The following is a 26,658-nucleotide window of genomic DNA, read 5'->3' as shown; positions in this document are numbered from 1 at the left end:
TGAGATTAAATGCAATGTATTTTATGTTGCTGCTTCCATCCTCTGAATTTCGTACAAATTTCCACAATACGTCTGCACATCAATAAGTTGTTTTTTGTCTTAATCAGACTGAGACTAGCTAATAAGTTTTTACGTCTGCTTTAAGCTTCCGCTCTCAAGAGACAAAAGATGGATAGAAAACAAAGAGAATTACATTTTTAGTACTTTCCTTTTCTTATATATTTTCTCTGTCATCAAGCGCTCACACAGCTGCAGCGGTATAATTTATATCTGAGGGAACAAGTGCAGCGTGGTGAAATTCAAAGTCCCGCTACAAATAGAGTCTCTCGGATGACACCTTACCATATGGAGTGATTCAAAGTAGAATGACCACATAAAATTATGTAAGCACAGGCTTTTGTGGCCATTGTCACTGTCAATAAAACTCTTTACTTACCAAAAACACCTCAGGGAAGGCCATTTGCACAGTGGCCAAATGTCAGATAATGTTACACATTCACAATGCAGTCACACAACCAGAAGTATTTTACTAACAAGATAGAACTAATTCTACAAAAACATACACCAGGCTGTAATTAATTGGAAGAATCTTAAGAAAGTGAAATTCATCACTGAAAGAAGTGACTAACAAAAGCCACATTCAACTAAAACTTGAGTACTGTGCCTCAGTCTGAGCAACACGTTAGAAAAAGAAACACATACAAAGAAGAGTAGGCTCTGTATAATAATCACGAGAGCATTACAGAGCCACTTGTCCAACCCCAGTGGCAGATGAGGGAAGAGAGAGCTGTTGTGCATCATTGTGTGCTTTACTGTTAAAATTTGAGAGCTTACAATATTATAAATACTCGAATGTTTGATTCAAAGTGAACTAAAAGAATTCTGTTATATTGCCATGAACAGTAACAACAAAATATATGTATATTGCAGTGGCAAAGGCCACAGGGCTTTTTAACATCCGTAGTAATTCCAATATCAAAGAAACTGGGAACAGAGTAACACAGTGAGCAGAGGAAAATTAATTTCATTTCAAATGCAGCAGAAGTTATATTACGTGTCGTCATAAACAAATGACTGGAAAAGATAATGGAGACTTAGAACCAGTTTGGTTTCTACTTTGATAGCTGCATGTTCCTGATCGTGAAGTGGCACAGGTCAGATTAACAATTACAGTACACTGTCTCCATGAAAAATATTGTATCATGCTGATCACCTAGCATCATTTGTCAAGGGATTTTTCTCTCCATGCATACAGCAGTTTTTTACTAACTATATTCACTTTCTCTATACCTATGATAATTTAGGAATAAGAAATGCAACTGGACTCTTGAAAATTTTGGGAGAGAGATTTATTGAAAAGGGAAGAGGCTTATGCATCTGCTTTGTACACCTGCAAAAGACTTTTCACAACATGGTTGGCAATAAGCTTACAACTACATAAATAAAAAAAAAGCAGCATTAAGAGTAGGAGGAGAAAGTACCAACTGGATTGTATTAGGAAAAGGTGTAAGATAAAACTGTGTCTGCCTCCTGGCTTTCCGATCTGTGAATAGAGAACATGACTGAGCATTGCTCACAGGAAGACTTGGGGGGAGGTGGGGGGGAGGTGGGGGGGAGGTAGTGCTGGAAGAGGAAAATGTTTGAGGTTTGCCGATGTCTGCCCTCCTAGGAACAGATGACTAGGATGTGCAAGAAACAGAGGAGGTTAGTGGAGCTGAAGGAAAAAAGCAACAAACAAAACAAAATAATGGCACTAGGAGAAAATCATAGGGTAAAGACTATGTTGCATCTAGAAACATTAGAACATGTACTAAGCAGAGTAGAAACCAACAGGAAGTATACATAGTATCCTACACGGAAACACCAAAGAAATTGCTATAGGCATCAGTATTCAAACACAGAGATATGTAAACAGGCAGAATATGGCGCTGCTGTCGACAATGCCTATATAAGACAACAAGTGTCTGGTGCAGTTGTTAGATCAGTTGCTGCTGCTACAATGACACGTTACCAGATTTTAAGTGAATCTGAACGTGGTGTTATAGTTGACACACAGGCAATGGGACACAGCATCTCCGAGGTAGTGGCGAAGTGGGGATTTTTCCACAGTACCATTTCACGAGTGTACTGTGAATATCAGGAATCCGGTAAAACTTTAAATCTCTAACATCGCTGCAGCCGGAAAAAGATTCTGCAAGAATGGGATCAACAACAACTGACGAGAATCGTTCAATGTGACAGAAGTGCAACCCTTGCGCAAACTGCTGCACATTTCCATGCTGGGCCATCAACAAGTGTCAACCATTCAACAAAACATGATCAGTATGGGCTTTCGAGCTGAAGGCCCACTTGTGTAACCTTGATGACTGCTTGACACCAAGCTTTACACCTCCCCTGGCCTGTCTACACTGACACTGGACTGTTGATAACTGGAAACATGTTGCCTAGTTGGAAGAATCTCATTTCAAATTGTATTGAGTGGATGGACATGTACAGATATGGAGACAATCTCATGAATCTATGGACCCTGCATGTCAGCAGGGGATTGTTCAAGCTGGTGGAGGCTCTGTAATGGTGCGGGGCACGTACAGTTGGAACGATATGGGACCTCTGATATGTCTAGATATGACTCTTGACAGGTGACACATACGTCAATATCCTTGTTGTGACTCGCCGATCTTTCAAAGTGCCGCCGCGCAGTTATGCGCGTCCTCTACATGCAGCGCTGTCTGCCAGCCGTGCAGCAGCCGCGCCGCTTAAGCTGCCAGCCAGCCAGCAGCCTCTAGGCTCGGACTCAGTTATGATTTGACTGTTAAAGTGTACACACGTCTTACTCTGTTTACTTGATCTGTGATTTTCATGTATTGCGTCTTCCTCGAAATATATTTGTTCAACTTGAAGTTATAACAATTGGCGACAAGGTAATGATTTTACTTTTCCATCATTGACCCACGTTTCCCTGGCTACTTTAGAGCAACTACTGCAAGATCTCGTAAAACAGCAAATGCTTCTCACAAATGCGATTCATGATTTCGTCACGACATCAAATGCCGTCTCTACCTCCTTTTCCTCCTTACTACGAGACGGCGGAAGACTAGTCTGATTACGAAAAACGTCTTCAACAGCACTTCTTGGCATTTCGTGTCGTGGACAAACAAACGTGTAAGTCTCTGTTCCTTTCTTGGATTTCACCTCAAATGTATCGGCTGTTGTCGCAATTGGCTCCTTTGAAAGATCCTGCGTCTTTGTCCTTTGCTGAAATGTGCTCACTTCTGTCCGTCTATTTTCAAAAGCAAATGCACGTGGTAGCCTCTCGTGTTGCCTTTTATCATTGTCAAAAACAACCGAATCAATCCTATCGCGCTTGGGCTGCTGAACTTCACGGCCTCAGTAGAAAGTGTCAATTTGTTACCGAAGTTCACAAAGAATCCTACGCTGATTCCATGCTATTATCCGATCGGCGCCCGACAAAGAAGTTAGGCAACGTGCCCATTCAGTTAGCAAATCCAACTCTAGATGAAGTCCATCGCTCAGTCTTTTGAAAATCTTTATGCTCAATTGGATTCCTTGTCAATGACATTTTTGTCCCTTTTTTCTCCTGGGTTAGGCCGTGCAAATGACTTTGAAGCTCATATCATGCTCAAACCCACTGCTCGGCCTAAGTTTTTTCGGGCTCAGCCCATTCCTGTGTCCCTTCGTGATAGGGTCAAACAGGAGCTGGATCGTCTCACTGCTTCAGGAGTCTTGCTTCATGTCACTTCCAGTGAGTGGTCCTCTCGTGTTGTCGTCGTTGCTAAGCCAAATGGTGATATTCGTCTCTGTGGCGACTTCAAAGCCATTGTAAAAGCTCATTGCCTTATCAACACTTACCCTAGTGACCTGAAGAATTGTTGTTGGAGGCCAGTATTTTTCTAAGCTTGACCTGTCAGAAGCTTATCATCAACTTCCTCTCGATGTTGCCTCCCGGCAGTTTCTGGTCCTTAACACACCTTTCGGCCTCTATCAATACCAACGATTGCCATTCAGGTTTGCCAGCGCCCCTGCTCTCTTTCAGCAATTCTTGGAACAATTATTGATCACTGTCCCTGGGTGTATAAATTACCAAGACGACATTGTTGTCACTAGCTCCACCACTGACGAACATCTTCAAAATCTCCGCACACTTTTTCATGTCTTACAGACTGCCGGTCTTAAGTGTAATCTTCAGAAATCAAAATGTTTTCAGGCATTTATCACGTACTCGGGGTTTCAACTCTCTCGGGATGGTATTCGTCCGCTTGAGCAAACTGTCGTGATCGATGCCCTTCCTCACCCTACACTGTTAAGGAACTGCAGGCCTTCTTGGGGAAAATAGCATACTTTCACAAGTTTTTACTATCTGCTGCTTTGGTGGTTCAGCTGTTGCATCGCCTGTTGCATAAAAATGTGCCCATTCACTGGTCCGCGTCATGCGATGCGGCTTCCCAGAAATTGAAGACTATGCTGAAACAGGCCTCGTGCCTGGCTACTTATCGACCTGGCCAACATCTTGTTCTTGCCATTCACGTCACGGCCCCTCCGTTCCATCCACAGTCAAAAGGTGAAACTGAACGACTGATCCGCACATTTAAGGCTCAGATGAGGAAACTCCTGACTTCTTCTGCTGATGGTGCACTTCTCCAATTTCTGGCTTCTTACCGTTTCACACCCATGGGTGACCACAGCCCGGCTGAGCTCTTACACAGCTGACAGCCCCGCACGCTACTTCATCTTCTGCGGCCTCTCACCTCACGGCCGCAGGTGCCTTCGCTCGGCCAGTTCACCGCCGGCGACCTTGTTTGGGTACGGGGATATGGCAGGCGGCCAAAATGGAGTCCTGGCCACATCTTACGACAACGTGGCTGATGCCTGTATGAAATCCAGATGGACACGGGTGTTGCAGTGCGTCATTCAGACCAGCTTTGGCCTCGTGTACAGGCAACACCTGTTCCAGATGCCACTACACCACCTTCGGCTCTACCTGACGCTCGGGATACTGGAATCTCTCATTACTCACGACGCAGTCCTCTCACTATCATATCGGTGCCAGCATAAGAACTGACACCACCAGGAGACATGCCCATGCAGGAACCAGATGATCACTATCTGTTGGAGCAACTCTACTCGCCTCCTTCTCCTACGGATGCGGACACATCACCCGTGTCTCCTATTATAACAGCCGGACTTGCCGCAACGGGCAGATTGGTGCACGGGGCCCCAGCAGATTCGACCCCCACGTCTCTCGTCATCTCGACCCATAATCATCAGGGGACACTTCCATCCGTACGGGAAGCCTCCTCCTCAAGACTTTACGGTCAGTCAAACAACACCTATGGACTTTAGCAATCTACAGGCCACCTTCATCAAGACCTGTGCAAAAACTTCAAAGGGGAAAAAAGTGTTGTGACTCGCCGATCTTTCTAAGTGCCGCCGCGCAGTTACGCGCGTCCTCTACATCCGGCACTGTCTGCCAGCCACGCAGCAGCAGCGCCACCTAAGCGGCCAGCCAGCCAGCGGCCGCTAGACTTGGACTCAGTTATGATTTGACTGTTAAAAAGTACACACGTCTTACTCTGTTTACTTCATCTGTGACTTTCATGTATTATGTCTTCCTTGAAATATATTTGTTCAACTTGAAGTTACAGCAATCCTATCTGACAACCTGCAACCATTCATGTCCATTGTGTATTCTGACAGAGTTAGGCAATTCCAGCATGATAATGTGACACCCCACATGTCCAGAATTGCTACAGCGTGGCTCCAGGACCACTCTTCTGTGTTTTAAAAGCTTCCACTTGCCACCCAACTCCCCAGACATGAACATTACTGAGTATATCTGGGATGCCTCGCAACTTGCTGTTCAGGAGAGAGCTCCACCCCCTCGCACTTTTCAGATTTAAGGGTAGCCGTGCAGAATTCGTGGTGTCAGTTCCCTCCAGCACTACTTCAGATATTAGTCGAGTGTATGCCAAGTTGTGTTGCGGCACTTCTGCATACTTGCAGGGGCCCTACATGGTATTAGGCAAGTGTACCAGTTTCTTTCGCTCTTCAGTGTATATCTACAGTATGAATGAGGTACAGTTGGAATAGTTAACTTGCACAAATATTGGGTCTCAGATGCCTGAGATGGCAGTCATGTGCATGTGTGGGTGTAACATTCTGTAGGATATGAAGTGGAACTATCGTATGGATATAGGCTGAGTCGTGGGTAAAGCAGGTGGCAGAATACAAGGGAAATCCAATTAGTCCACAAAGGAGATTGCCTACAAAAAACTTGTGTGATTCCTCCTCAAACCTGTACCATATAGAGCTAACGGGGGATACTGGATGTATAAAAAATAGCAGCATTGATGGTCACAGGCGTTTTTGGCTCAAAACAATCATGTCACAGATATGCTTTAAAAACAGAACTAGCAGACGTTTGAAGACAGGTGAAAAATATCCAGTCAAGCACATTTACAAAATTTCAAGACCCAACTTTAAGTAACGAATCTAGGAATATACCAGATTCCCATACATATCACTCCTGTAGGCATCGCAAAGACAAAATCAGACTAATTACAGTATGCACAGAGGCATTTATGCTCTCTTTCTTCCTGCACCCCATATGTGACTGGAATGAGAAGAAGCACAGAAATTAAAACTAGTACCGTATAGCAATAGCAAAAGAGGTATTTCATAAGAAAAGGAGTTTTCTGCACTAATATGGACAAACGTCTGAGGGAAAGATGATAAAGTGTTTTGCGTGGTGTATCTCCTGCATGGTGCTGAAACGTGGACAATGAGGAGGAAAGTAAGGCAAGATTGAAGGTCTTTGGGGTGTGCAAGTGGTGAAGGATGGGAAGAATAATTTGGAAGTGTAGGAAGTAAGATGAGCAAGTATTGAGGAGAGTAGGGGACAAGACAGTTACTGAGTTAGGAGAAAGAAGGAAAACACACTGAATAGTACATACAGTGTGTCCAAGAAGTTCTCATTCCCCTAGGTCAAACCGGTACATTGTATAATGAAGTATTTATGTATATAAACTATGATCCAGCAGATTTGTCTGTGCATCATCACACCTAGATTTGATTCAACCAGGGAGATAAAACAACAGCAGTCCTAACCCCGTGTCATCCACACCAAAACTAAGTTTATCCTGTGGTGTCTCCCATGTCATTTACAAAAGCCACTAGCACCCTTGAACAGCAATAAGAGCCCCTTTATGACGTCTCCATTAACCACAATTTCTCCAGAAATTAACACCACAAATAATTTGTGTGTTTTGGCCTCAAGTGCTTTCCAATGGAACATAAAATGTGGTGTGGTTTCATCTCATGTGCCACACAATTTGCATTTATGGGCTTCTTCCCTATTTCCACTGTGTGCAGCTGCTTCCTTAAGTTCCCACAGCCTGTCATTAGACCTACCCTGAGTTTAAAAAGCATCCTGTTCAAGCTCAGGATCACAGAAATTCTCTTTAAACACTGTTTTGGCATCATCACAGTTTTGTTTTTTGACTTCAGTTCAATGTTCTACATCCTGATCCAGGCAAGTAGTTTACTTTTTACCATCGTCCAAATGCCAATTAGGACAGGGTCCAGTGCAACAGGATTTGTCGCCTCGCCCTGGCCAGCCTATCCGGTCATATGGCACTACTAGTTCCTGAGTGACCGGGAGCCCACAGTAGGTTTACCCTGCTGCTTTCCCCTAGAGCTCCACAAGGGTTTCACGGCATTCTGCAACAACCTCCAATCTCGTCACAGGGGGCCGGTGGAGGTTTCAAAGCTGCTCGAAGTCTGAATAAGTGTAGATTCTACAATCCTCGAAAGACCTAAATAGATTTCATTTTATTTATTTTTTATTTTACACATCTAGTTCTGTAGGACCAAATTGATGAGCGAATCTCCAAGGTCGTGGAATGAGTCAGTACATGAAATTATGACATAAAATTAATAATAGATAAAATAAAATGTCTATGAACCCAAAAAAAGAGATCCACAAATTTATGTAAAGATAATCAACAACAAAACACAAGAATCAGCTTAATTTTTCAAGGAACTCCTCGACAGAATAGAAGCTGTGACTCGAGAGGAATCTCTTCAGTTTTGATTTCAAAGCGCATGGATTACTGCCAAGATTTTTTAATTCTTGTGGCACCTTATTGAAAATGGATGCAGCAGTAAACTGCACACCTTTTTGCACAACAGTCAAGGAAGTACGATCCAAATTAAGATTGGATTTCTGCCTAGTACTAACTGACTGAAAGCCGATATTGTTAACAAGAAATGACAGTAAAGAATACAAATATTGAGAGGCCAATGCCAGAATACCCAGATTAATAACAGGGGCTGACAAGAGGTTCATGAATTTACAACACTTACTGCCCAAACAGCCCATTTCTGAGTCAAAAATATCCTTTGATCATGGGAAGAGCTACCCCAAAATATAATATCATATGTCATATGCAAAGGAAAATAACCAGAGTAGACCACTTTCTATGTCAAACTATCACTTATTTCAGGTACCATTCGAATAGTAAAAATGGCAGCATTAAGTCTTTGAACAAGATTCTGAACTTGGGCTTTCCGCAGCAGTTTACTATCTATCTGAACACCTAGAAATTTGACCTGTTCAGTTTCATTGATTATATGCCCATTCTGTGAAATTGAAATGTCAGGTTTCATTGAATTGTATGTTAAAAACTGTAAAAACTGAGTCTTACCTTGATTTAGCATCAGTTTATTTTTTTACGACCTATGAAATTATTTCGAAGGCATATCATTTATATAAATAAGGAACAGGAGTGGCCCAAGCACTGATCTCTGTGCCCCCCCCCCCCCCCCCCCCCCCCCCCACCCCCGGGCCGCTCACATTCAACCCCACATCATAGCCATTCTCAACAGTGTGGTCAATGGCCTTTTACGGCCTATTATTAAGGTAAGAGGTGAACCAATTGTGAGCTACTCCCCATATTTCATAATGGTCCAACTTCTGAAGCAATATTTTGTGATCAACACAATCAAATGTTTTAGTTAAATAAAAAAAAGATAAGTAGTGTTAGAAACCTCCTGTTTAATCCATCCAGTATCTTACAGAGAAAAGAGAATTAGCATTTTCAGTTGTTAAACCACTTCTAAAACTGAACTGTACATTTGGTGGCAAATTACATGAAATAAAACGATTAATCATCCTTACATACACAGCCTTTCCAATAACTTTTGCAAATACTTATGGCATAGAAATAGGTCTAAAATTGTCTAGATTATCCCTTTCTCCCTTTTTACAAAGCAGCTTTACTACTGAGGGGAAACTGACCATTCCTCAAGGAAAAATTACAAATATGGGTAAGTAAAGGCCTAACATGTTGTAACAATACGAGTCAAAATAGATGTAACGGAACTTGAATAGCATATTTGCCTCTATTGGTTATGGTAGGGAGATCGATCTTTTGGTCCTGTCTGTATATTTAAATATAATATTGCATGACTAAAGACTGGGTGAGTGTAAAGCTATCGTTAAAAATGCATGCCATACGATTTGTTACGATTTGGTTGGTCATAATAATCGTAACATGCTTTTGAATACAATTAAAATATAACGGCGATACCTGTTTAGTGTTATTGGAAATAATATGTAGTAAATTAATGAGTAAGGTAGCTGATCCTATAACAAGAGGTAAAATTGGGCATATTGAGGTGTTTTGCTTTATACTGACAAAGCTGATGATACGGCGTCATTTTTTGTTCACTCTTAGAAACAAACAAGTAAAGAAGTGCTAATTGTGTGTAGAAAAAAAATATAGGGGCGAGTTTTAAATAACTACGGTATATGATCAGAGTAACAAAAGGACAATTAGTTACATGAAATCGTGGATAGCGAAGTGTGAGCATTAAATTGAGTACACCTACAGGGCGGTCAATTCCGGGATAAATCTATATGCATCTCACGAGGGATGCAGTATTGAGACCTTTTTTTTTTTTTTTTTTTTTTTTTAATTATATCGCAGAGAGCAGGCTCCAATTTATGAAAAGGAGAAAAACTTTAACTTTTACATGGACTCTTAATAATAGCGGATCGGAGAGAAAAGTGAATAATTCTCTTACGCCTAACAAACATCTGTGGAGGGTGGTGGCGAAACTAGAAGAGTCAATAACAAATTACTGATCATTATCATTGACTGTTGGTGTTGAGCAACCAAAACTGTTCATCAAAGGGCTTCAATGGAACTTGGGAGTTAGGGTTCAGGCACTCGCATATACTCCACATCATGGTGTGAATGAGTGGTGAATGCGAAATAAAACTGTGAACAAAGTTACGTTAAATAAAAGAGAAGAAACAAGACAGTTTGGTCATATCTGTTATTATTCCATAAACTGTAACATTTCTTATCTTTGTACGAAGCCTTTATAGACGATTGTTGTCACAATTTGCTTCGAAGGGATCTCATTATGAGTTAAGTTTTGGGGACCTGGTCAAGAGGGGGTAGTTCGTAGACCCTAACTACTGCAGCTATTCTGGAATCAGGTGCTACCGTGACCATTGTGTGTTGTCAATGACGTAAGGTTACCATGTCTCATGCTCTAAGATCGACGCGCCTTTCCACTAGTTATAACGGAGCCTCACGGCAACAACGACAATGCCGACGACGAAGGAAGATACGGTAGAATGTGTAGCACAGTACTTCAGTATTCTGCAAAGTAGTCCATCATATCTATGAGAGTCCTCATGTGCACATACTCTGACAGTGAATATGTCTTATTGGAATAAGATAGCCAGCTTCACAAGAGAGATTGCATTCCCTGGTTGTGGCTGTATTCCGTTTACCACAGCTCCAGTACCTCTGTCCACTGTCGACTTGTCGGCAAACTGAACTGTGGCACCTGAAGGGTATCATTGTTGCTATTTTATTGGACACTGGAATTTTGAGATTGCAGCTGTGCACAAAGTATACCTCAATTTGTGCAGGGAAGAAAATAGCAATCTACCACTTTTAATAATGCTATTTATTCGCATAAATAGCACCACTACGGGTTTCCGACTGGCAGGATCATCATCGGACAGCTGTTTACATTAAGATACAAATTTGCTGTCATTTCCATTAGTTATCTCTTCTTATTTCCGCTTTCGGCATAAATTCCTTAGGATGGTGGCCGTATGTGGTGTGAGAAATGGCCTGCTTAACAATAACTGAACCTAATACCAATGGAAAACAATGTAAACAAATCATTAAAGTGAAGCTCTTTTAGTTTTAGGCTACTTACTTAAGTAACCTAAAACCAAAATAGTTTCAAACATGATTCACAAATTGTGAATTCAGTTTGATGTCGGCTGTACTACTTATCAGTGACACGAAAATCTGTGCCTGGGACTGGATCCTGGATTTCCCTGCTTATTGCGAGCAGTCACCTTAACCACTTTAGCTCTCTGTGTGTACTCCCCAGACTGCCCCAACCTTTCATATGCCACACTATCCACATTCCCACATGCATGCATGTCTGCAGTACATTGTATAACAGCATACAAACATTGTATAACAAAATATTTACAATTTCACTTTAATGATTTCTTTACATCATTTTCAGTTTGCTATTAGGTACAATTACAGTCAAATAGACCACATACCACATTATATTTCAAATGCAGTGCACCATCGTCCCAAGGAATTTTCACCACGAAGGGAAATAAAAAGTGAAAAACTAGTGTAAACAACAACAACTTTGTTCTTTAATGTGAGCCAACGACAAATTTATAAAACTTCCTGGCAGATTAAAACTGTGTGCTGGACCGAGACTCGAACTCGGGACCTTTGCCTTTCGCAGGCAAGTGCTTTACTAACTGAGCTACCCGAGCACGACTCACGAACCGCCCTCACAGCTTTAATTTTGCCAGTACTTCATCTCCTACCTTACACACTTTACAGAAGCTCTCCTGCGAACCTAGCACAACTAGCACTCCTGGAAGAAAGGATATTGCAGAGATATGGCTTAGCCACAGCCACAATCCGTGAAAGGCAAAGGTCCCCAGTTCGAGTCTCGGTCCGGCACTCAGTTTTAATCTGCCAGGAAGTTTCATACCAGCACACACTCTGCTGCAGAGGGAAAGTTTCATTCTGGAAACATTCCCTAGGCTGTGGCTAAGCCATGTCTCCAAAATATCCTATCTTCCAGGAGTGCTGGTTCTGCAAAGTGTGCAGGATAGCTTCTGCGAAGTTTGGAAGGTATGAGACGAGGTACTGGTAGAATTAAAGCTGTGAGGGCGGGCCGTGAGTCGTGCTTGGGTAACTCAGCTGGTAGAGCACTTGCCTGCAAAAGGCAAAGGTCCAGAGTTCGAGTCTCGGTCCAACACACAGTTTTAATCTGCCAGAGTGTTTCATATCAGCGCACACTCCGCTGCAGAGTGAAAATGTCATTCTTCAACAAATTTATATTTTAACACGAACAGCTCTCTGGCGATGAACTGGTCAGTTCAAATCAGCTAATGGCACTATTTACGTGAATAAACAGCATTATTAAAAGTGGCTGCTGCCATTTTCTTCTCTGCAACAATCAACAGGTATCATGGTACTTTCTTAAACTACTCCCTACTTCGTATGGTTATATACAATGGTTTACTGAAGTAGCTAGAAGTTACTATGTAGTCAGGCAGCAATTCCCCAACCATTCCTATATTTACCCTATTCATTAGATTAGTGTGAACTTTTGGATATCCTATATACCACCAGTTTTTTTTTTTTTTTGGTTTTTAACCTGAATAGCTCAAAGATGTAATGGACCCACATCCTCCTCGACATTTTGCAGAGTGCCTCAGAAGTTATCCTTCAAAAAGATTCCTCGACACTTTAGAACAATTCTCATTAAGATCTTATCGATAACAAGCCACGTGGGACTCAATTATTCACAATAATGAGTTCACTGGTGAAGTAAAGTCCAGGCTTCATAGTGGTCACTTCAATGAGGCTGGAGACATTGTGAACCAACCCATTCTAGCAGCATAACAATTATTTGCGAAGGAATTCACACACCTGATAAGAAGAGTACGACAGAGCTTGTAACCTGGCAGAGAAGGACAATATGTACAATTACGATTGATACAAACCCAACTCTGGATTACAATAAACTTTCAACCAGGGTATACAATACCGATGTCACATATAGTACTTGCACTTGTGTATACCAATTAATTTCATTTGTTCATCTGCTTATCATAGTTTAAGTGTTAATTTGCTTCCCATCTAATATTTGACAATTATATAATCACACACTCACTATAATTATGCAAATTAATTGACTATATAAAATAGTCTTGCTGTTGCTAATATGTCTACATTTCTGGTATCAGGTCCTAATGCTTTATCACTGCAGAAGTTGAAACTTCCTGGCAGATTAAAACTGTGTGTCGGACCGAGACTCGTAAATTGAAGCTGTGAGGATGGGTCGTGAGTCGTGCTCAGGTAGCTCAGACAGTAGAGCACTATCCCGCAAAAGGCAAAGATCCCGAGTTCGAGTCTCGGTCCGGCACACAGTTTTAATCTGCTAGGAAGTTTCATATCAGTGCAAAATCCGCTGCAGAGTGAAAATCTCAATCTGACATCAAAAGTTATTTATTTGGCAAAGCACAATTCATACACAGGTATTGAAATTGGGTCAGCAAAATTGCCAGCCATAATTTAATAACAATCTGAATATTATTTAAGAGTATTGTTAGTCTTTTTGTTAATTGTCACTTTAGCCTGGCAGACCGTAAACACTCTCTACATCCCTCCATCAGTTATCCTGTTCTACATCTACATCTACATCTACATGACTACTCTGCAATTCACATTTAAGTGCTTGGCAGAGGGTTCATCGAACCACAATCATACTATCTCTCTACTATTCCACTCCCGAACAGCGAGCGGGAAAAACGAACACCTAAACCTTTCTGTTCGAGCTCTGATTTCTCTTATTTTATTTTGATGATCATTCCTACCTATGTAGGTTGTGGTCCACTCAGCTTTCCTCAGGCCCACTGCCTCCATATCCCTGCTGATGTAATCCTTCCATCCCGCCTGTGGCCTTCCTCGATCCCCTCTGCCCTCCACGGATGCTCAGAATGCTACTAGCAGCAGTATTCTGTCGTATATGCTAATCAGGTGCCCTGCCCACAACATTCTTCTTCTCTTCATCATTTCATCACTATCACCTTGTGACTATAGATTTGCCAGTTCTTGGTTTCTTAACATCCTCCATTCGTGTGACATGTGGGGGGGGGAGACAACTACTTTCCTCCACATCTCTCTCTCTCTCTCTCTCTCTCTCTCTCTCTCTCTCTCTCTCTCTCTCTCTCTCTCTCGAAGACTAGCAGTTTTTGATCATCTGTTTTCCTTTATGTAAATGTTTCAGACTCGTACAGAGCTACTGAGAAACTTACACTCTGGTATAGTCTGATTTTAAAACCTCTCAAAAGTGCTCTGCTGCACACCAAGACCCATCTACCAAAATATCCTCTATTTGTTGGTGCAATACTTGCCTTAATCTAAATTTCTGTTCTGTTCTGCTTGCTAAAATGATTCCTAAATGTTTAAATATAATTACATAAATTGTCAGTGGATGCCTTGCGCATGACAACACACTCAGTTTTCTCTTCATTAATATGTAATATTAATATTCAGGTAGTGAAGGGAGACGAAAATTTAATAGTCATGGGTGACTGGAATTTGTCAGTAGGAAAAGGGAGAGAAGGAAACATAGTAGGTGATTATGGATTGGGGCTAAGAAATGAAAGAGGAAGCCGTCTGGTAGAATTTTGCACAGAGCATAACTTAATCATAGCTAACACTTGGTTCAAGAATCATAAAAGAAGGTTGTATACATGGAAGAAGCCTGGAGATACTAAAAGGTATCAGATAGATTATATAATGGCAAGACAGAGATTTAGGAATCAGGTTTTAAATTGTAGGAGATTTCCAAGGGCAGATGTGGACTCTGACCACAATCTATTGGTTATGAACTGTAGATTAAAACTGAAGAAACTGCAAAAAGGTGGGAACTTAAGGACATGGGATCTGGATAAGCTGAAAGAACCAAAGGTTGTACAGAGTTTCAAGGAGAGCATAAGGGAACAATTGACAGGAATGGGGGAAAGAAACACAGTAGAAGAAGAATGGGTAGCTCTGAGGGATGAAGTAGTGAAGGCAGCAGAGGATAAAGTAGCTAAAAAGACGAGGGCTGCTAGAAATCCTTGGGTAACAGAAGAAATATTGAATTTAATTGATGAAAGGAGAAAATATAAAAATGCTGTAAATGAACCAGGCAAAAAGGAATACAAACGTCTCAAAAATGAGATCGACAGGAAGAGCAAAATGGCTAAGCAGGAATGGCTAGAGGACAAATGTAAGGATGTAGAAGCTTATCTCACTAGGGGTAAGATAGATACTGCCTACAGGAAAATTAAAGAGACCTTTGGAGAGAAGAGAACCACGTGTATGAATATCAAGAGCTCAGATGGCAACCCAGTTCTAAGCAAAGAAGGGAAGGCAGAAAGGTGGAAGGAGTATATAGAAGGTTTATACAAGAGCGATGTACTTTAGGACAATTTTATGGAAATGGAAGAGGATGTAGATGAAGACGAAATGGGAGATAAGATACTGCGTGAAGAGTTTGACAGAGCACTGAAAGACCTGAGTCGAAACAAGGCCCCCAGAGTAGACAACATTCCATTGGAACTACTGACGGCCTTGGGAGAGCCAGTCATGACAAAACTCTACCAGATGGTGAGCAAGATATATGAGACAGGCGAAATACCCTCAGACTTCAAGAAGAATATAATATCAATCCCAAAGAAAGCAGGTGCTGACAGATGTGAAAATTACCGAACTATCAGTTTAATAAATCACAGCTGCAAAATACTAACGCGAATTCTTTACAGACGAACGGAAAAACTGGTAGATGCGGACCTCGGGGAGGATCAGTTTGGATTCCGTAGAAATGTTGGAACACGTGAGGCAATACTGACCTTACGACTTATCTTAGAAGAAAGATTAAGAAAAGGGAAACCTATGTTTCTAGCATTTGTAGACTTAGAGAAAGCTTTTGACAATGTTGACTGGAATACTCTCTTTCAAATTCTGAAGGTGGCAGGGGTAAAATACAGGGAGTGAAAGGCTATTTACAATTTGTACAGAAACCTGATGGCAGTTATTAGAGTCGAGGGGCATGAAAGGGAAGCAGTGGTTGGGAAAGGAGTGAGACAGGGTTGTAGCCTCTCCCCGATGTTATTCAATCTGTATATTGAGCAAGCAGTAAAGGAAACAAAAGAAAAATTTGGAGTAGGTATTAAAATTCATGGAGAAGAAGTAAAAACTTGAGGTTCGCCGATGACATTGTAATTCTGTCAGAGACGGTAAAGGACTTGGAAGAGCAGTTGAACGGAATGGACAGTGTCTTGAAAGGAGGACATAAGATGAACATCAACAAAAGCAAAACGAGGATAATGGAACGTAGTCAAATTAAATCGGGTGATGCTGAGGGAATTAGATTAGGAAATGAAACACTTAAAGTAGTAAAGGAGTTTTGCTATTTAGGAAGTAAAATAACTGATGATGGTCGAAGTAGAGAGGATATAAAATGTAGACTGGCAATGGCAAGGAAAGCGTTTCTGAAGAAGAGAAATTTGTTAACACTGAATATAGATTTATGTATCAGGAAGTCGTTTCTGAAAGTATTTGTTTGGAGTGTAGCCATGTATGGAAGAGAAACATTGACGATAACTAGTTTGGACAAGAAGAGAATAGAAGCTTTCGAAATGTGGTGCTACAGAAGAATGCTGAAGAAAAGGTGGATAGATCACGTAACTAATGAGGAGGTATTGAATAGGATTGGGGAGAAGAGAAGTTTGTGGCACAACTTGACTAGAAGAAGGGATCGGTTGGTAGGACATGTTTTCAGGCATCAAGGGATCACAAATTTAGCATTGGAGGGCAGTGTGGAGGGTAAAAATCGTAGAGGGAGACCAAGAGATGAATACACTAAGCAGATTCAGAAGGATGTAGGTTGCAGTAGGTACTGGGAGATGAAGGAGCTTGCACAGGATAGAGTAGCATGGAGAGCTGCATCAAACCAGTCTCAGGACTGAAGACAACAACAACAACAATATGTAACCCTGCTTTCCTTGCAACATGTCTGTAAGGACTTGTCATCAGCTGCAAGTTATCTTTGCTATAACTTGCTAAAATATCATCACCCACATACGCAAGCTGATTTATTGCATTATTACCCAGTCTTATTCCAGCTGAGTTTAATTTATGGTGTTTTCTATCAATCTTAACTCAAATTAAATTAAAGAGTATTGGAGATAGTTCGTCTCCTTGTCCAAAACAAGTTCTGACTTCAAAATGCTCCGAAATCACCATAGTAGGTTTCCTCTTAACACATCTGTATTAGATGTATTAACTTTTGTGTGAACTGACATTCTTTCGAGACACTGGTGATTGCGCCACTATGTACGCTGCCGTAAGATTTTCTGAAATTAACAAAACCCATGTGAATGTCATTGTAATGTTCGTGACCTGTCTCTGTTATCTGTCTGAATGCAAAAAGCTGATATGTTCCTTCTGAAACCACATTCAAAATCCCCTACAATTCCTTCTGCACTTGGGATCATTCAGTAGACACTGAGATAGAATTTTGTAGCTTACATTAAAGAGTGTAATCACTCTATAATTATCATCATATACCGGGGGTGTTCTTTCTTAGTACAGGGCAGATTATGGCCATTTTCCAGGCAATATCTCATATTCCCAAACATCCTTTAACAGTTTTTGAAATCTTTTAAACAATCTCAGTCCTCCATTCTTTATTAGATCTCCTGCAGCTTATCTCTGATGAAAGTCATACTGTTTTTTAGATTTTTGATTATTTGTGGTATTTCTTCTTCTCTGGATGTCACTACTTTGCTGTCTACAGTGCCTGGTACATCACATGTAAAATACTCTATTAAGATCACTACAGTTTAGTAACTCAATGAAGTACTCTCCCATCACTATGCTACTTCTGTGTCATTTGTGAGGATCTTTTTTTTTATGAATGTTTCAATTTTTTCTTGCATTTCTGTTTTACTTTCTTTACTTTTTGGTCCATTTGTCTTGACCTGTGATGAACACAGCCCTCTTCAGCTTCTCCTGTTACCTCCTTGTAATATTTATATTTCTTGTGCTACGGTGCAGTTGTTTCATCAATAAACAAACTGTCACATTGAAGCCTAACAATGACCTCACAATTCCAGCAGAGAAACACCGCTGTGACTGCAGCCCGTCCCAATACCACCTGAGGGGTGAAACAATATTTTCTAAGAGGTAAAGGGTTCAATTGAGTTTGACACAAAACCAAACTATTTGTAAAATATCATTGCTTTACTATTTAATAAGACTTTAATACTGATACATAAATCCCCAACAATTACGTTACGAACTAGTTTCATCCTTTTAAAACTAAAAGTGATCAAAGAAAATTCTATTACATTCTAAAGCTCAGTTAAGTGCAAATGTTGGGGAGGGCATACCAGCTAATATCTGATTGCACTCAGGGCTAACCAATGATCCTTCTTCCTGGACACTATTGCAAATTGCACATGTAAGAGAAGGGGGGAGGGATTAATGTTAGAGTGGTACAGGTAATATCTCTGCCACACACTACAGGCAGCTGACAAGAGTAGAGATGAAGATATACCACCAATAATCATCGCAAAATCTGAAAGTGCGCGCGGTTTGCTTACCTCCGCGCACCAGAAAGAGAGCGCGCACGCCCCCCACTCCACAGGCGGCCGCCAGCACGTCCGCCACGTCTCGCTCCCTCAACCCGGCAGCCGACAGGTGCAGCAAGACGCCGTGCTGCCCTACGAGCTCTGATAGGCCAAGGGCCGTACGAACGGCAGGTACGGAAGGCCAGCCCGAGGGAGGCCGCTCCCTAATGGAAGGTGACAGGTGCCACGTCACCGAAGCGAACGCGGCGAGTTCGTCACCCACGGCGTCTGCCGCACTGAAAGTACACGAAACAGTTTGGTTTCTGGAGATTTCTCAGGCCGATAGAGAGACGGTATATTTTTTGGTGTCATGTGAAATATAACTAGCCTATTGGGACAGCTGGTTAATGAAATAGCTCAGACTAAATTCGTACAGGAGTATTGCTTTCTGTCACACATATTAATCATTACGTAACATCATTTGAAGTAATTTAATGACCTGGAGAAGACAAACTTCATCATGTCATTCCTTATGCACAATTACTATTCTGTACATGTCTCTCTTCGGTCAGTTCAATACTTTCAAATCCGGGATGACAGAAACAAGTTCATGTAATGCAATTTTCGTACAAAATATGTAGAATGTACAAACAATTTTAAAATGTTGTAGTCAATCCGTCAAAATGTAAGCATTTAGAAAAATGACAACTTTTAATCTGATTTCTAAAGGCATTTCTTAGTACAAGTAAACTTTACCATTTGAACACTGGAAACTGTAAGCAACTAAAATAGGTAATCTACACAAGCACAGGTGTTTTATATCTAACAGGAATCTCAGTTTCAGATGTATAACTTTTTTATGGAGAATATGCTTGTTACACTTCAGGTATTGTAAACATTTAAGTTTTCATTATCTATACTACTACTTAAAGAAAAGTCATTATTTAACGCTGGTACCGAAAATATCAAAAAATTCTTGACCGATTAACTTCAAATTACTACACGACACTCTAATGAACATTTGGACGGACGAGGGCTATACCTTCTTTAAAAAGATAATCTATAGGTTTTCTGTTAAAACTGACTGCAAGAAAGAAAATGCTGTGCTCTGACTGCAAGAAAGAAAATGCTGTGCTGCAAAAATGAGTGGTTTCATTTTCTTTTTTACAGCCAGTGTCAAGCTCGATAGCAAAGCATGTGAACCATTGAACAAATTGTTCCTCACACGTATCTTTCCTTTAATATATAATTTCAAACAAAAATTATATAGACAACAACGTGCTGTTTTGTTTTCTTCATTGCTGTTAGTTTTACAGAAAACAGAAACTGTGTATTTACGACATACCAGCTTATTTTTAGAATACTACTACAGAATCTGAATCGTCCAAAACTTTGTAATCCTACCCATTCACAGATTAAAGCTGTGTAATATACTGTCACTGAAGCTACTATCCTCACAGATCCAGTAGCTGGAGAGGTCTCACTTATACCTCATATACCAATGATCCCATCTGATTTACCCAATCATTTGAAGCTACTTCAATTACTGATGAAGGTTTCTCGTTTGCAATAACAGTAAATAAGGCTTAAGGTCGGAGAGAGGAGTAAGAGGACAGAGAGGTGAGGGGCGGAAATGGTGATAGAGAGGGGGAGGAGGAGGAGGAGCTGGACAGAGAGGGTGTGGAAGAAAGGCAGAGATGGGAGAAAGGAGTTTAGGGTGTAAAGAGTCATCAGTTAGTATCAATAATGTGGCTGATTTTTTTGAAACAGAAATGTCTCGGTCATCAGCAGTTTATGTGAAATTTTGATGTTGTATTGAGTGACAAGTCAATATATAACTACACAGTACAAAAAGATTGCTGATTCATTCTACATTTTGAATTACATCCTGGACCTCTCATCGACCTCTTGACCATGTACCAACTTTGCGAAATAATCATTTTTAATACCCTACCCTACCCAACATTATGTGTAAACGTGGCTATTTTAAAGTTGGTTGCACTGTTTTAGTCACATATTTGACTACGGACAGTCGATTGTATTACACCTGTCACTGCAATGGTCCATCTTAGGCCTGACAGTGTTCTGGGTTTGTGACGGCAGAGTGGGAGGGAGACAGTGCTACCATAATTGAAATCCCTGCAACTCACGTTCGTCGCATCGGTGCACTGCTGCTGCCAGTCGAATCCAATGTAGCCAGATAGAGACAGGTTTCTCGCACCATCAAATATGTGGCCATTTTTAAGACTGGCAGGAATTTTCAATCAAACACTGGACTTTTTTATATTAATTTAAAGTATAAGATGCTCCTAAAGTTTGAAGACAATTTTTCAAAGGAAAAGTGCATCCTGTAGTGTGTAAAATACAATATATTACTAAACCACTAAAACAGTGTACGGGTGCCAGTTTCAGGTTGCATATCTAATGGCTTTCAGGGTAAATAAAAATTTAACTCTCCATATTTGATGTAATTATTGATCAGATTTAAAATGCTGACATAATCTCTTCATTAAGAGGTTCAAGCTTACATTAAAGTCTTAACACAATAAGACAAGCACTAAAGTTTGAAGGTGTGCGTATGTCTCAGAGCAACATAACTCAAGGCGTATAGATTATGCAGGCTGTATTCATCCAGTATTTTACAATGAGACCACTTAATAGTTCCAACAAAGTTGTACACATAATTTCAAAAAACTTTTTCTTGCTGACACCCTGCCCCCCACCAACAAAATAACAAAAAGGAAAAAGTTTATCGCTTACTACACTTTTGCTGTCCGTGCAATAAAAGCCAGCATCAAGCATGACAACTTAATTTATTACTGCTTTACTTCTTACTCTATTTGGAAAATATTTTGAAGAGAGTATCCACATATTTCATTGAATGTACCTGAAAATTTATATCACTGCACGACACAGTTCAGGTGATGCAATGTTTTATGTGAGGGAGTACGATTCTTTAAAGGATATGGGGGGGGGGGGGGGTTCATCCGCAAAACACTACTGTATTTGAGTAATCTTCAAAGATCACTCGCACCCGCACAACGTCTTTATCTTGTTGAAAATCACTACCTTTTGTTTGCCCGACGACCAGCATTTCACACAGTTGGAATTTTAAATCCCAACATAATATTTTTTTGTGACAGGTTCGTGGCAGTGTGCACATCGACATACGGGTGACGACAATGTTTTCAGGTGTCCTCGATCTTTTGTCAGAACCCGGCAGCTTCCAAAAGTTGTAACCAATAGTAGAATCGTATGGGTACTCACAAGCCGAGTGACCGAAATGGCGACAAAATATTCTTCACTCAGACTCACCGTTTAGGGAAATCGTGCAGTGTGCGAACGGACGGCGCTCTACTGCCTGCCGTTCCATTGCTACTGAAATGCTGGACAGACCAGAAGTGAATGACATACACTGTACGATTAAAAGTTTCCAGACACAGCTATGCAAAGTGGAACTGACCACTAGATGTCACAAGAGCTGAACCTGCCAGTACAAAAGGAGGTGCAGAGTACTGTGTTGTGGGTGGAGAAGCACTGACAGCAGAACATGTGGGGATGGAGAGCTCAGTGGCTTTGAATGTGGAATATTTATTGGATGTCATCTGACAAACCTATCAGGGACATTGCAACCCTTCTAAAGCTGTCAGCGGTATAATTGTGAAGGGACAAACACAGCTAAACCAACACCAGGTAGGCAGACATGCCATCTTTCAAATGTGAAAAATCAGGAGAATTTTAGTGCTGCACTATTGTGAATTACAACACATCCCTGACAAAGTTGCAATAATTCAATACCTGTACCTGGCGCGCCCGTATCGTTTCGCAATTTCAGAATCGGGAAACGCTTTGCGAAACTGAGGCCCAGCGTGTTGGCACAGTTTATAGTAGAGTTATGCTCTACAATAAATGAGGTAAATAAAGCCTCGACATTTGTCACAGAATCTACATTTTGGGGTTTACGCGAGAAGTTAAGTTTCTGGTTCCATTCTACACAATGGACACTCTCCTTGTGTTTTTTAGTTTGCACATGTTTAAGAATGCCGCATTTCCCGCCACGAGCCACTGAAAAGTCACATCTACACACATAACAAAATGCGTAAGCTTGTCCCTTCCTCGATTCACTTAAATGTGGAAACTCGTCCTTATACACTGCACCGCATTTCTTCGCCATTCTGCCTGAAAAATAATCGACACCTCCATGATATGCAGCCAGCAACTTCTACAGAGTACACAAATCGCGCAGCAGAACCGAGAACACAATGGTCCTACGATCTAGACAATGGTCTTGTAGCAATTATGCCAACCCTGGTGCACATTTCCCCGTACTGCACTTCAAATTCCCCTAAATAATGGGGTAAGCGAGTGGGGGGAGGGGAGGGGGAGTGGAGAGGCAGGGAGGAGAGCATAGTAACCCCAGACATTTTCCCCCCTAAAATATTTATCCCTCTAACTTCCCCCTAGGCAGCTTAATTTCCCTAAATTTAGGGGGAAATCCCCCAACTTAGCAACACTTCCTCGCAGAAAGAACAATGCTAATCACTTCGCTTGGAACGACTATCGACTACTCCACAATAACTTTACAATTGCACTGATGCTACCAGAAGCAGAGGAAATGGGCACCGGTTGAAAGATAGCCTACTGCCGCTCTCGACAGCCACCACACGAATCTTCTGAGTTAACATAGACAAGTAGCAGCCGTACATTGACATCCACCAATATATCGAAGCCGCAGGATTTTCAAATAGTAAGGAAATTATTGAAACTGCTCTGAAAATCAGGAGATCGATCTTCACGGTTGGGAGATCGGGAGGAAGAAGGAAAAATCAGGAGTTTCCTGCTTAAATCAGGAGAGTTGGCATGTCTGGGTAGGCATCACGTACCGTCAGACGGGGGCTGCCGAACATTGTGGAGGGTAGTTGTACAAAGTTACGTCAAATCAGTAGGATTCACTGGCGAGTTTCTAAGAGGTACAAGCAGTGCAGGTACAACAATGACAGCATGTACGGAGCTACAAAGAATGGGGTACAATGGTCAAGCCACACATAAAACACGTAAATGTGGAAAGATACAAACCCATTTTACATCATCTCATACTGAGTACAGCAGAGGAACAGTTCATATATGTCGGTCGTTTGTATCGGCACGAAGTGCACCGAATCTTAAAGCGGCATCTGTGAGCAATGATTTGTAGACAATAACATTCCTGATATGGACTGACCTTCCCAGACTACCAGCACGAACTAAATGGAAGACCTTTGGGATGAGTTACAATGTCAGCTTCACTCCAGACCTCATTGTCCGGCATCACTACCTTCTCTGGTTTCAGCTCCTGAGGAAGAATGGACAGCCATTCTTGCACAGACATTCAGACACCTTGGTGAAAATATCCCCGGCAGATTCGAGCCATCATAAAAGCAAAGGGCGGACACACCTCATACTAAAGTTCACTAGTAGGTGTCCAGAGCTGCTAATTTATCTACTGCTTCATACTGAGAATTTGTGTAATTATGTAGATTACAGAGACCACTATCACTTATTTATTGATTTATCTACCCATCCTTAGACAATATACATTGTACTGGCGTCGTCAGTGACTGTATTAAATATGGTACTAAGTCTAAATATTTTCTTAACAAATGCCATTTTACATTGTTTAATAAGCAAAGGTATTATGATGTAGAACTGACATAAATAAATATGAAGCTCTGCATACATATTACATAAATGAAAAAAAGATAATTTATATTGTTTAAATAAATATGCTAGGTGTGTTGATATGGAACTAGTAGACATAAATACATAATACCCCGAATGAGAAAAAAAGAATGATGTCAGGTAGAACTTATGCTAAGTGTTCCCAACAATTCTTTGGTTTTCATTTAAGATATTTGTCCAAAGTGTAGAAACAATGCTCTTGCAAAAACAGTTTTTTTTAAAGAATCCATACTGCCAATTTCTTTAATATTCTGTGGCAGCTTATTATATATTATCACGTCTCGATAATCACGACTGTTATGAGCTTTTAACTTATTCTTTCTATCTAAATGGAAGCAATGATGCAATCTTGTGTTATAATCATGAATAATGTTATTCAAGCCATAATTGTCAAGTTTTTTTCTGATATGCTGGAAAAATTAAAAGCTTGTTTAATATTAACATACACTTTACATTTCCAGTCTGGATATTCTACGGAATGATAGAAGGGGTGGCCACTAAAGCACTATCTTACTTTAGTTTTGAATACTTGGTGATTTTTCAGTTTCCCATCAGCTTTCGGCTGCCAATCTGTCATAGATATTTCCACCAGAATATAATATTTCATTCTGAATCCAAGACAGGAATGCATAACCTGTACGGAAATTATTTTCATCTCTAGTCTTGTTTGATGATGATGATGAAGTTTGATTTGTGGGGCACTCAACTGTGCAGTCACCAGCACCCATATAAAGTCCCAATTTTTACACAGTCCAATTGTTTCAAAATCCAATCTAGCCACTGTCACAAATGATTATGATGAAATGATGAGAACAACACAAACAGCCAGACCCCAGGCAGAGAAAATCCCCAACCCGGCCGGGAATCAAACCTGGGTCTCCGTGATCCAGAGGCAGCAACACTATCCAGTAGACCACGAGCTGCGGACCCTCTAATTTGAGTTTTTGAGTTCACTCTAAATTCACTCGTTATTAACCATAATTAACATTAGTAAGTAAATGTATTGGGCCATTCCATGTGACACGGTAGCATGACAATTAACATGTTTCATATTCCAAAATTAAATTTTCATTGAAACTAACACTTTCCATGGGCAAAAAATTTTATAGGCTTATATTTAATTTTAATATAATGATATTATAGAAATGTCCTTTGGAATTGAGTAAACAAGTAAAAATAGACGTGTGGCAGAATGGGATCCAGACAGGATATAAAATACATCTGTTGTTTCATAGCATACAAATTATACCTACCTGGATTCTTGCATGAAAGGGACTGTCAACAGTTCAATTTCCATTTTTTTTTTTAAATTTTCATCTGTTATTTTAATAATAAAACTATTCTTTCAAATGATATAATGGGACTGGTAGAAAAAAGAATGTTTTCTTTTGAAAATAAACATGAACAAATATACAAATTTTACACTTTAACAAATACGCCAACCTATGAAATATCATGGATGTCAAAAACAGGGAATGAAAAACCTTTGTTGATGATCAATATCAGGCATACTGATTTGTTAGAATAACTGAGGTGTTTGACACAGGTTCGCTAACACGCAACCAAAAAAGCTTTTCAACCTGAGGTCGATGTCAGGCTATGTTACAGATAAGTATATAGCCATATTGAAGATTTCATATTCACATTTGTTGGCTTCACCAACTCACAACCCGACAGTTACTTTCTGACCCAGTTACACTACAAATCAATCTGTTGCCACTCTCTTCCCGAGTGTGCACACATGGCATCAGATGCTGCATCATCATGGGATGAAGCTGACAGCTGGTATCATTAGGTTCAGTTATTCCAATCTGTTGTCTACACTGCTTTTTCTCAAGAGGTCACTTCTTGTGCATTAATATCTACTCTTAGAACGTAAAGGGATAACAAACTTCTGTGTCCAAAATTTGTCAACAACAAAGGAACTCACATGAATATCTTTCTTTTCATCGCTTGTTTGACTACTGACTTCATTATTTAGCATGTGCTCAGGAATCACTGTTTTACAGTTTTCCCTCAAACACAGTTAAATTCAAAAGCATTTTTGGTGACATAATGTTGTTTCTAAATTATTATATAAGGGGATGTAACTTCCTTAAAGTGCACAGTGTGTCAGATATTGCATGAATACCATGCTGTCCATCTTGATCGCTGAGACAACACATCACTACAGTTGCTTTTCCCTCTCTTTTTGACAGTCTCTTGTAGAGGAAGCTGCATTT

At 40.6% G+C, this 26,658-nt stretch overlaps 1 protein-coding gene across 1 annotated transcript in view; it reads right to left on the bottom strand.

The window, feature by feature from the left end:
* LOC126295015 (methylenetetrahydrofolate reductase) overlaps positions 1–26,658 on the bottom strand; it is a 95,301-nt gene that overhangs the window by 55,662 nt on the left and 12,981 nt on the right. Inside the window, exon 3 of the mRNA XM_049987267.1 lies at positions 18,752–19,014. Coding sequence (XP_049843224.1) covers positions 18,752–19,014 — 263 coding nt within the window. The remainder of the gene's footprint in view (positions 1–18,751; positions 19,015–26,658) is intronic.

Source organism: Schistocerca gregaria, chromosome 11 (assembly GCF_023897955.1).
Source record: "Schistocerca gregaria isolate iqSchGreg1 chromosome 11, iqSchGreg1.2, whole genome shotgun sequence".
Lineage (NCBI taxonomy): Eukaryota > Metazoa > Arthropoda > Insecta > Orthoptera > Acrididae > Schistocerca > Schistocerca gregaria.
Note: the sequence above shows the minus strand (reverse complement) of the source record. Positions and strands in the feature narration are given on the sequence as shown.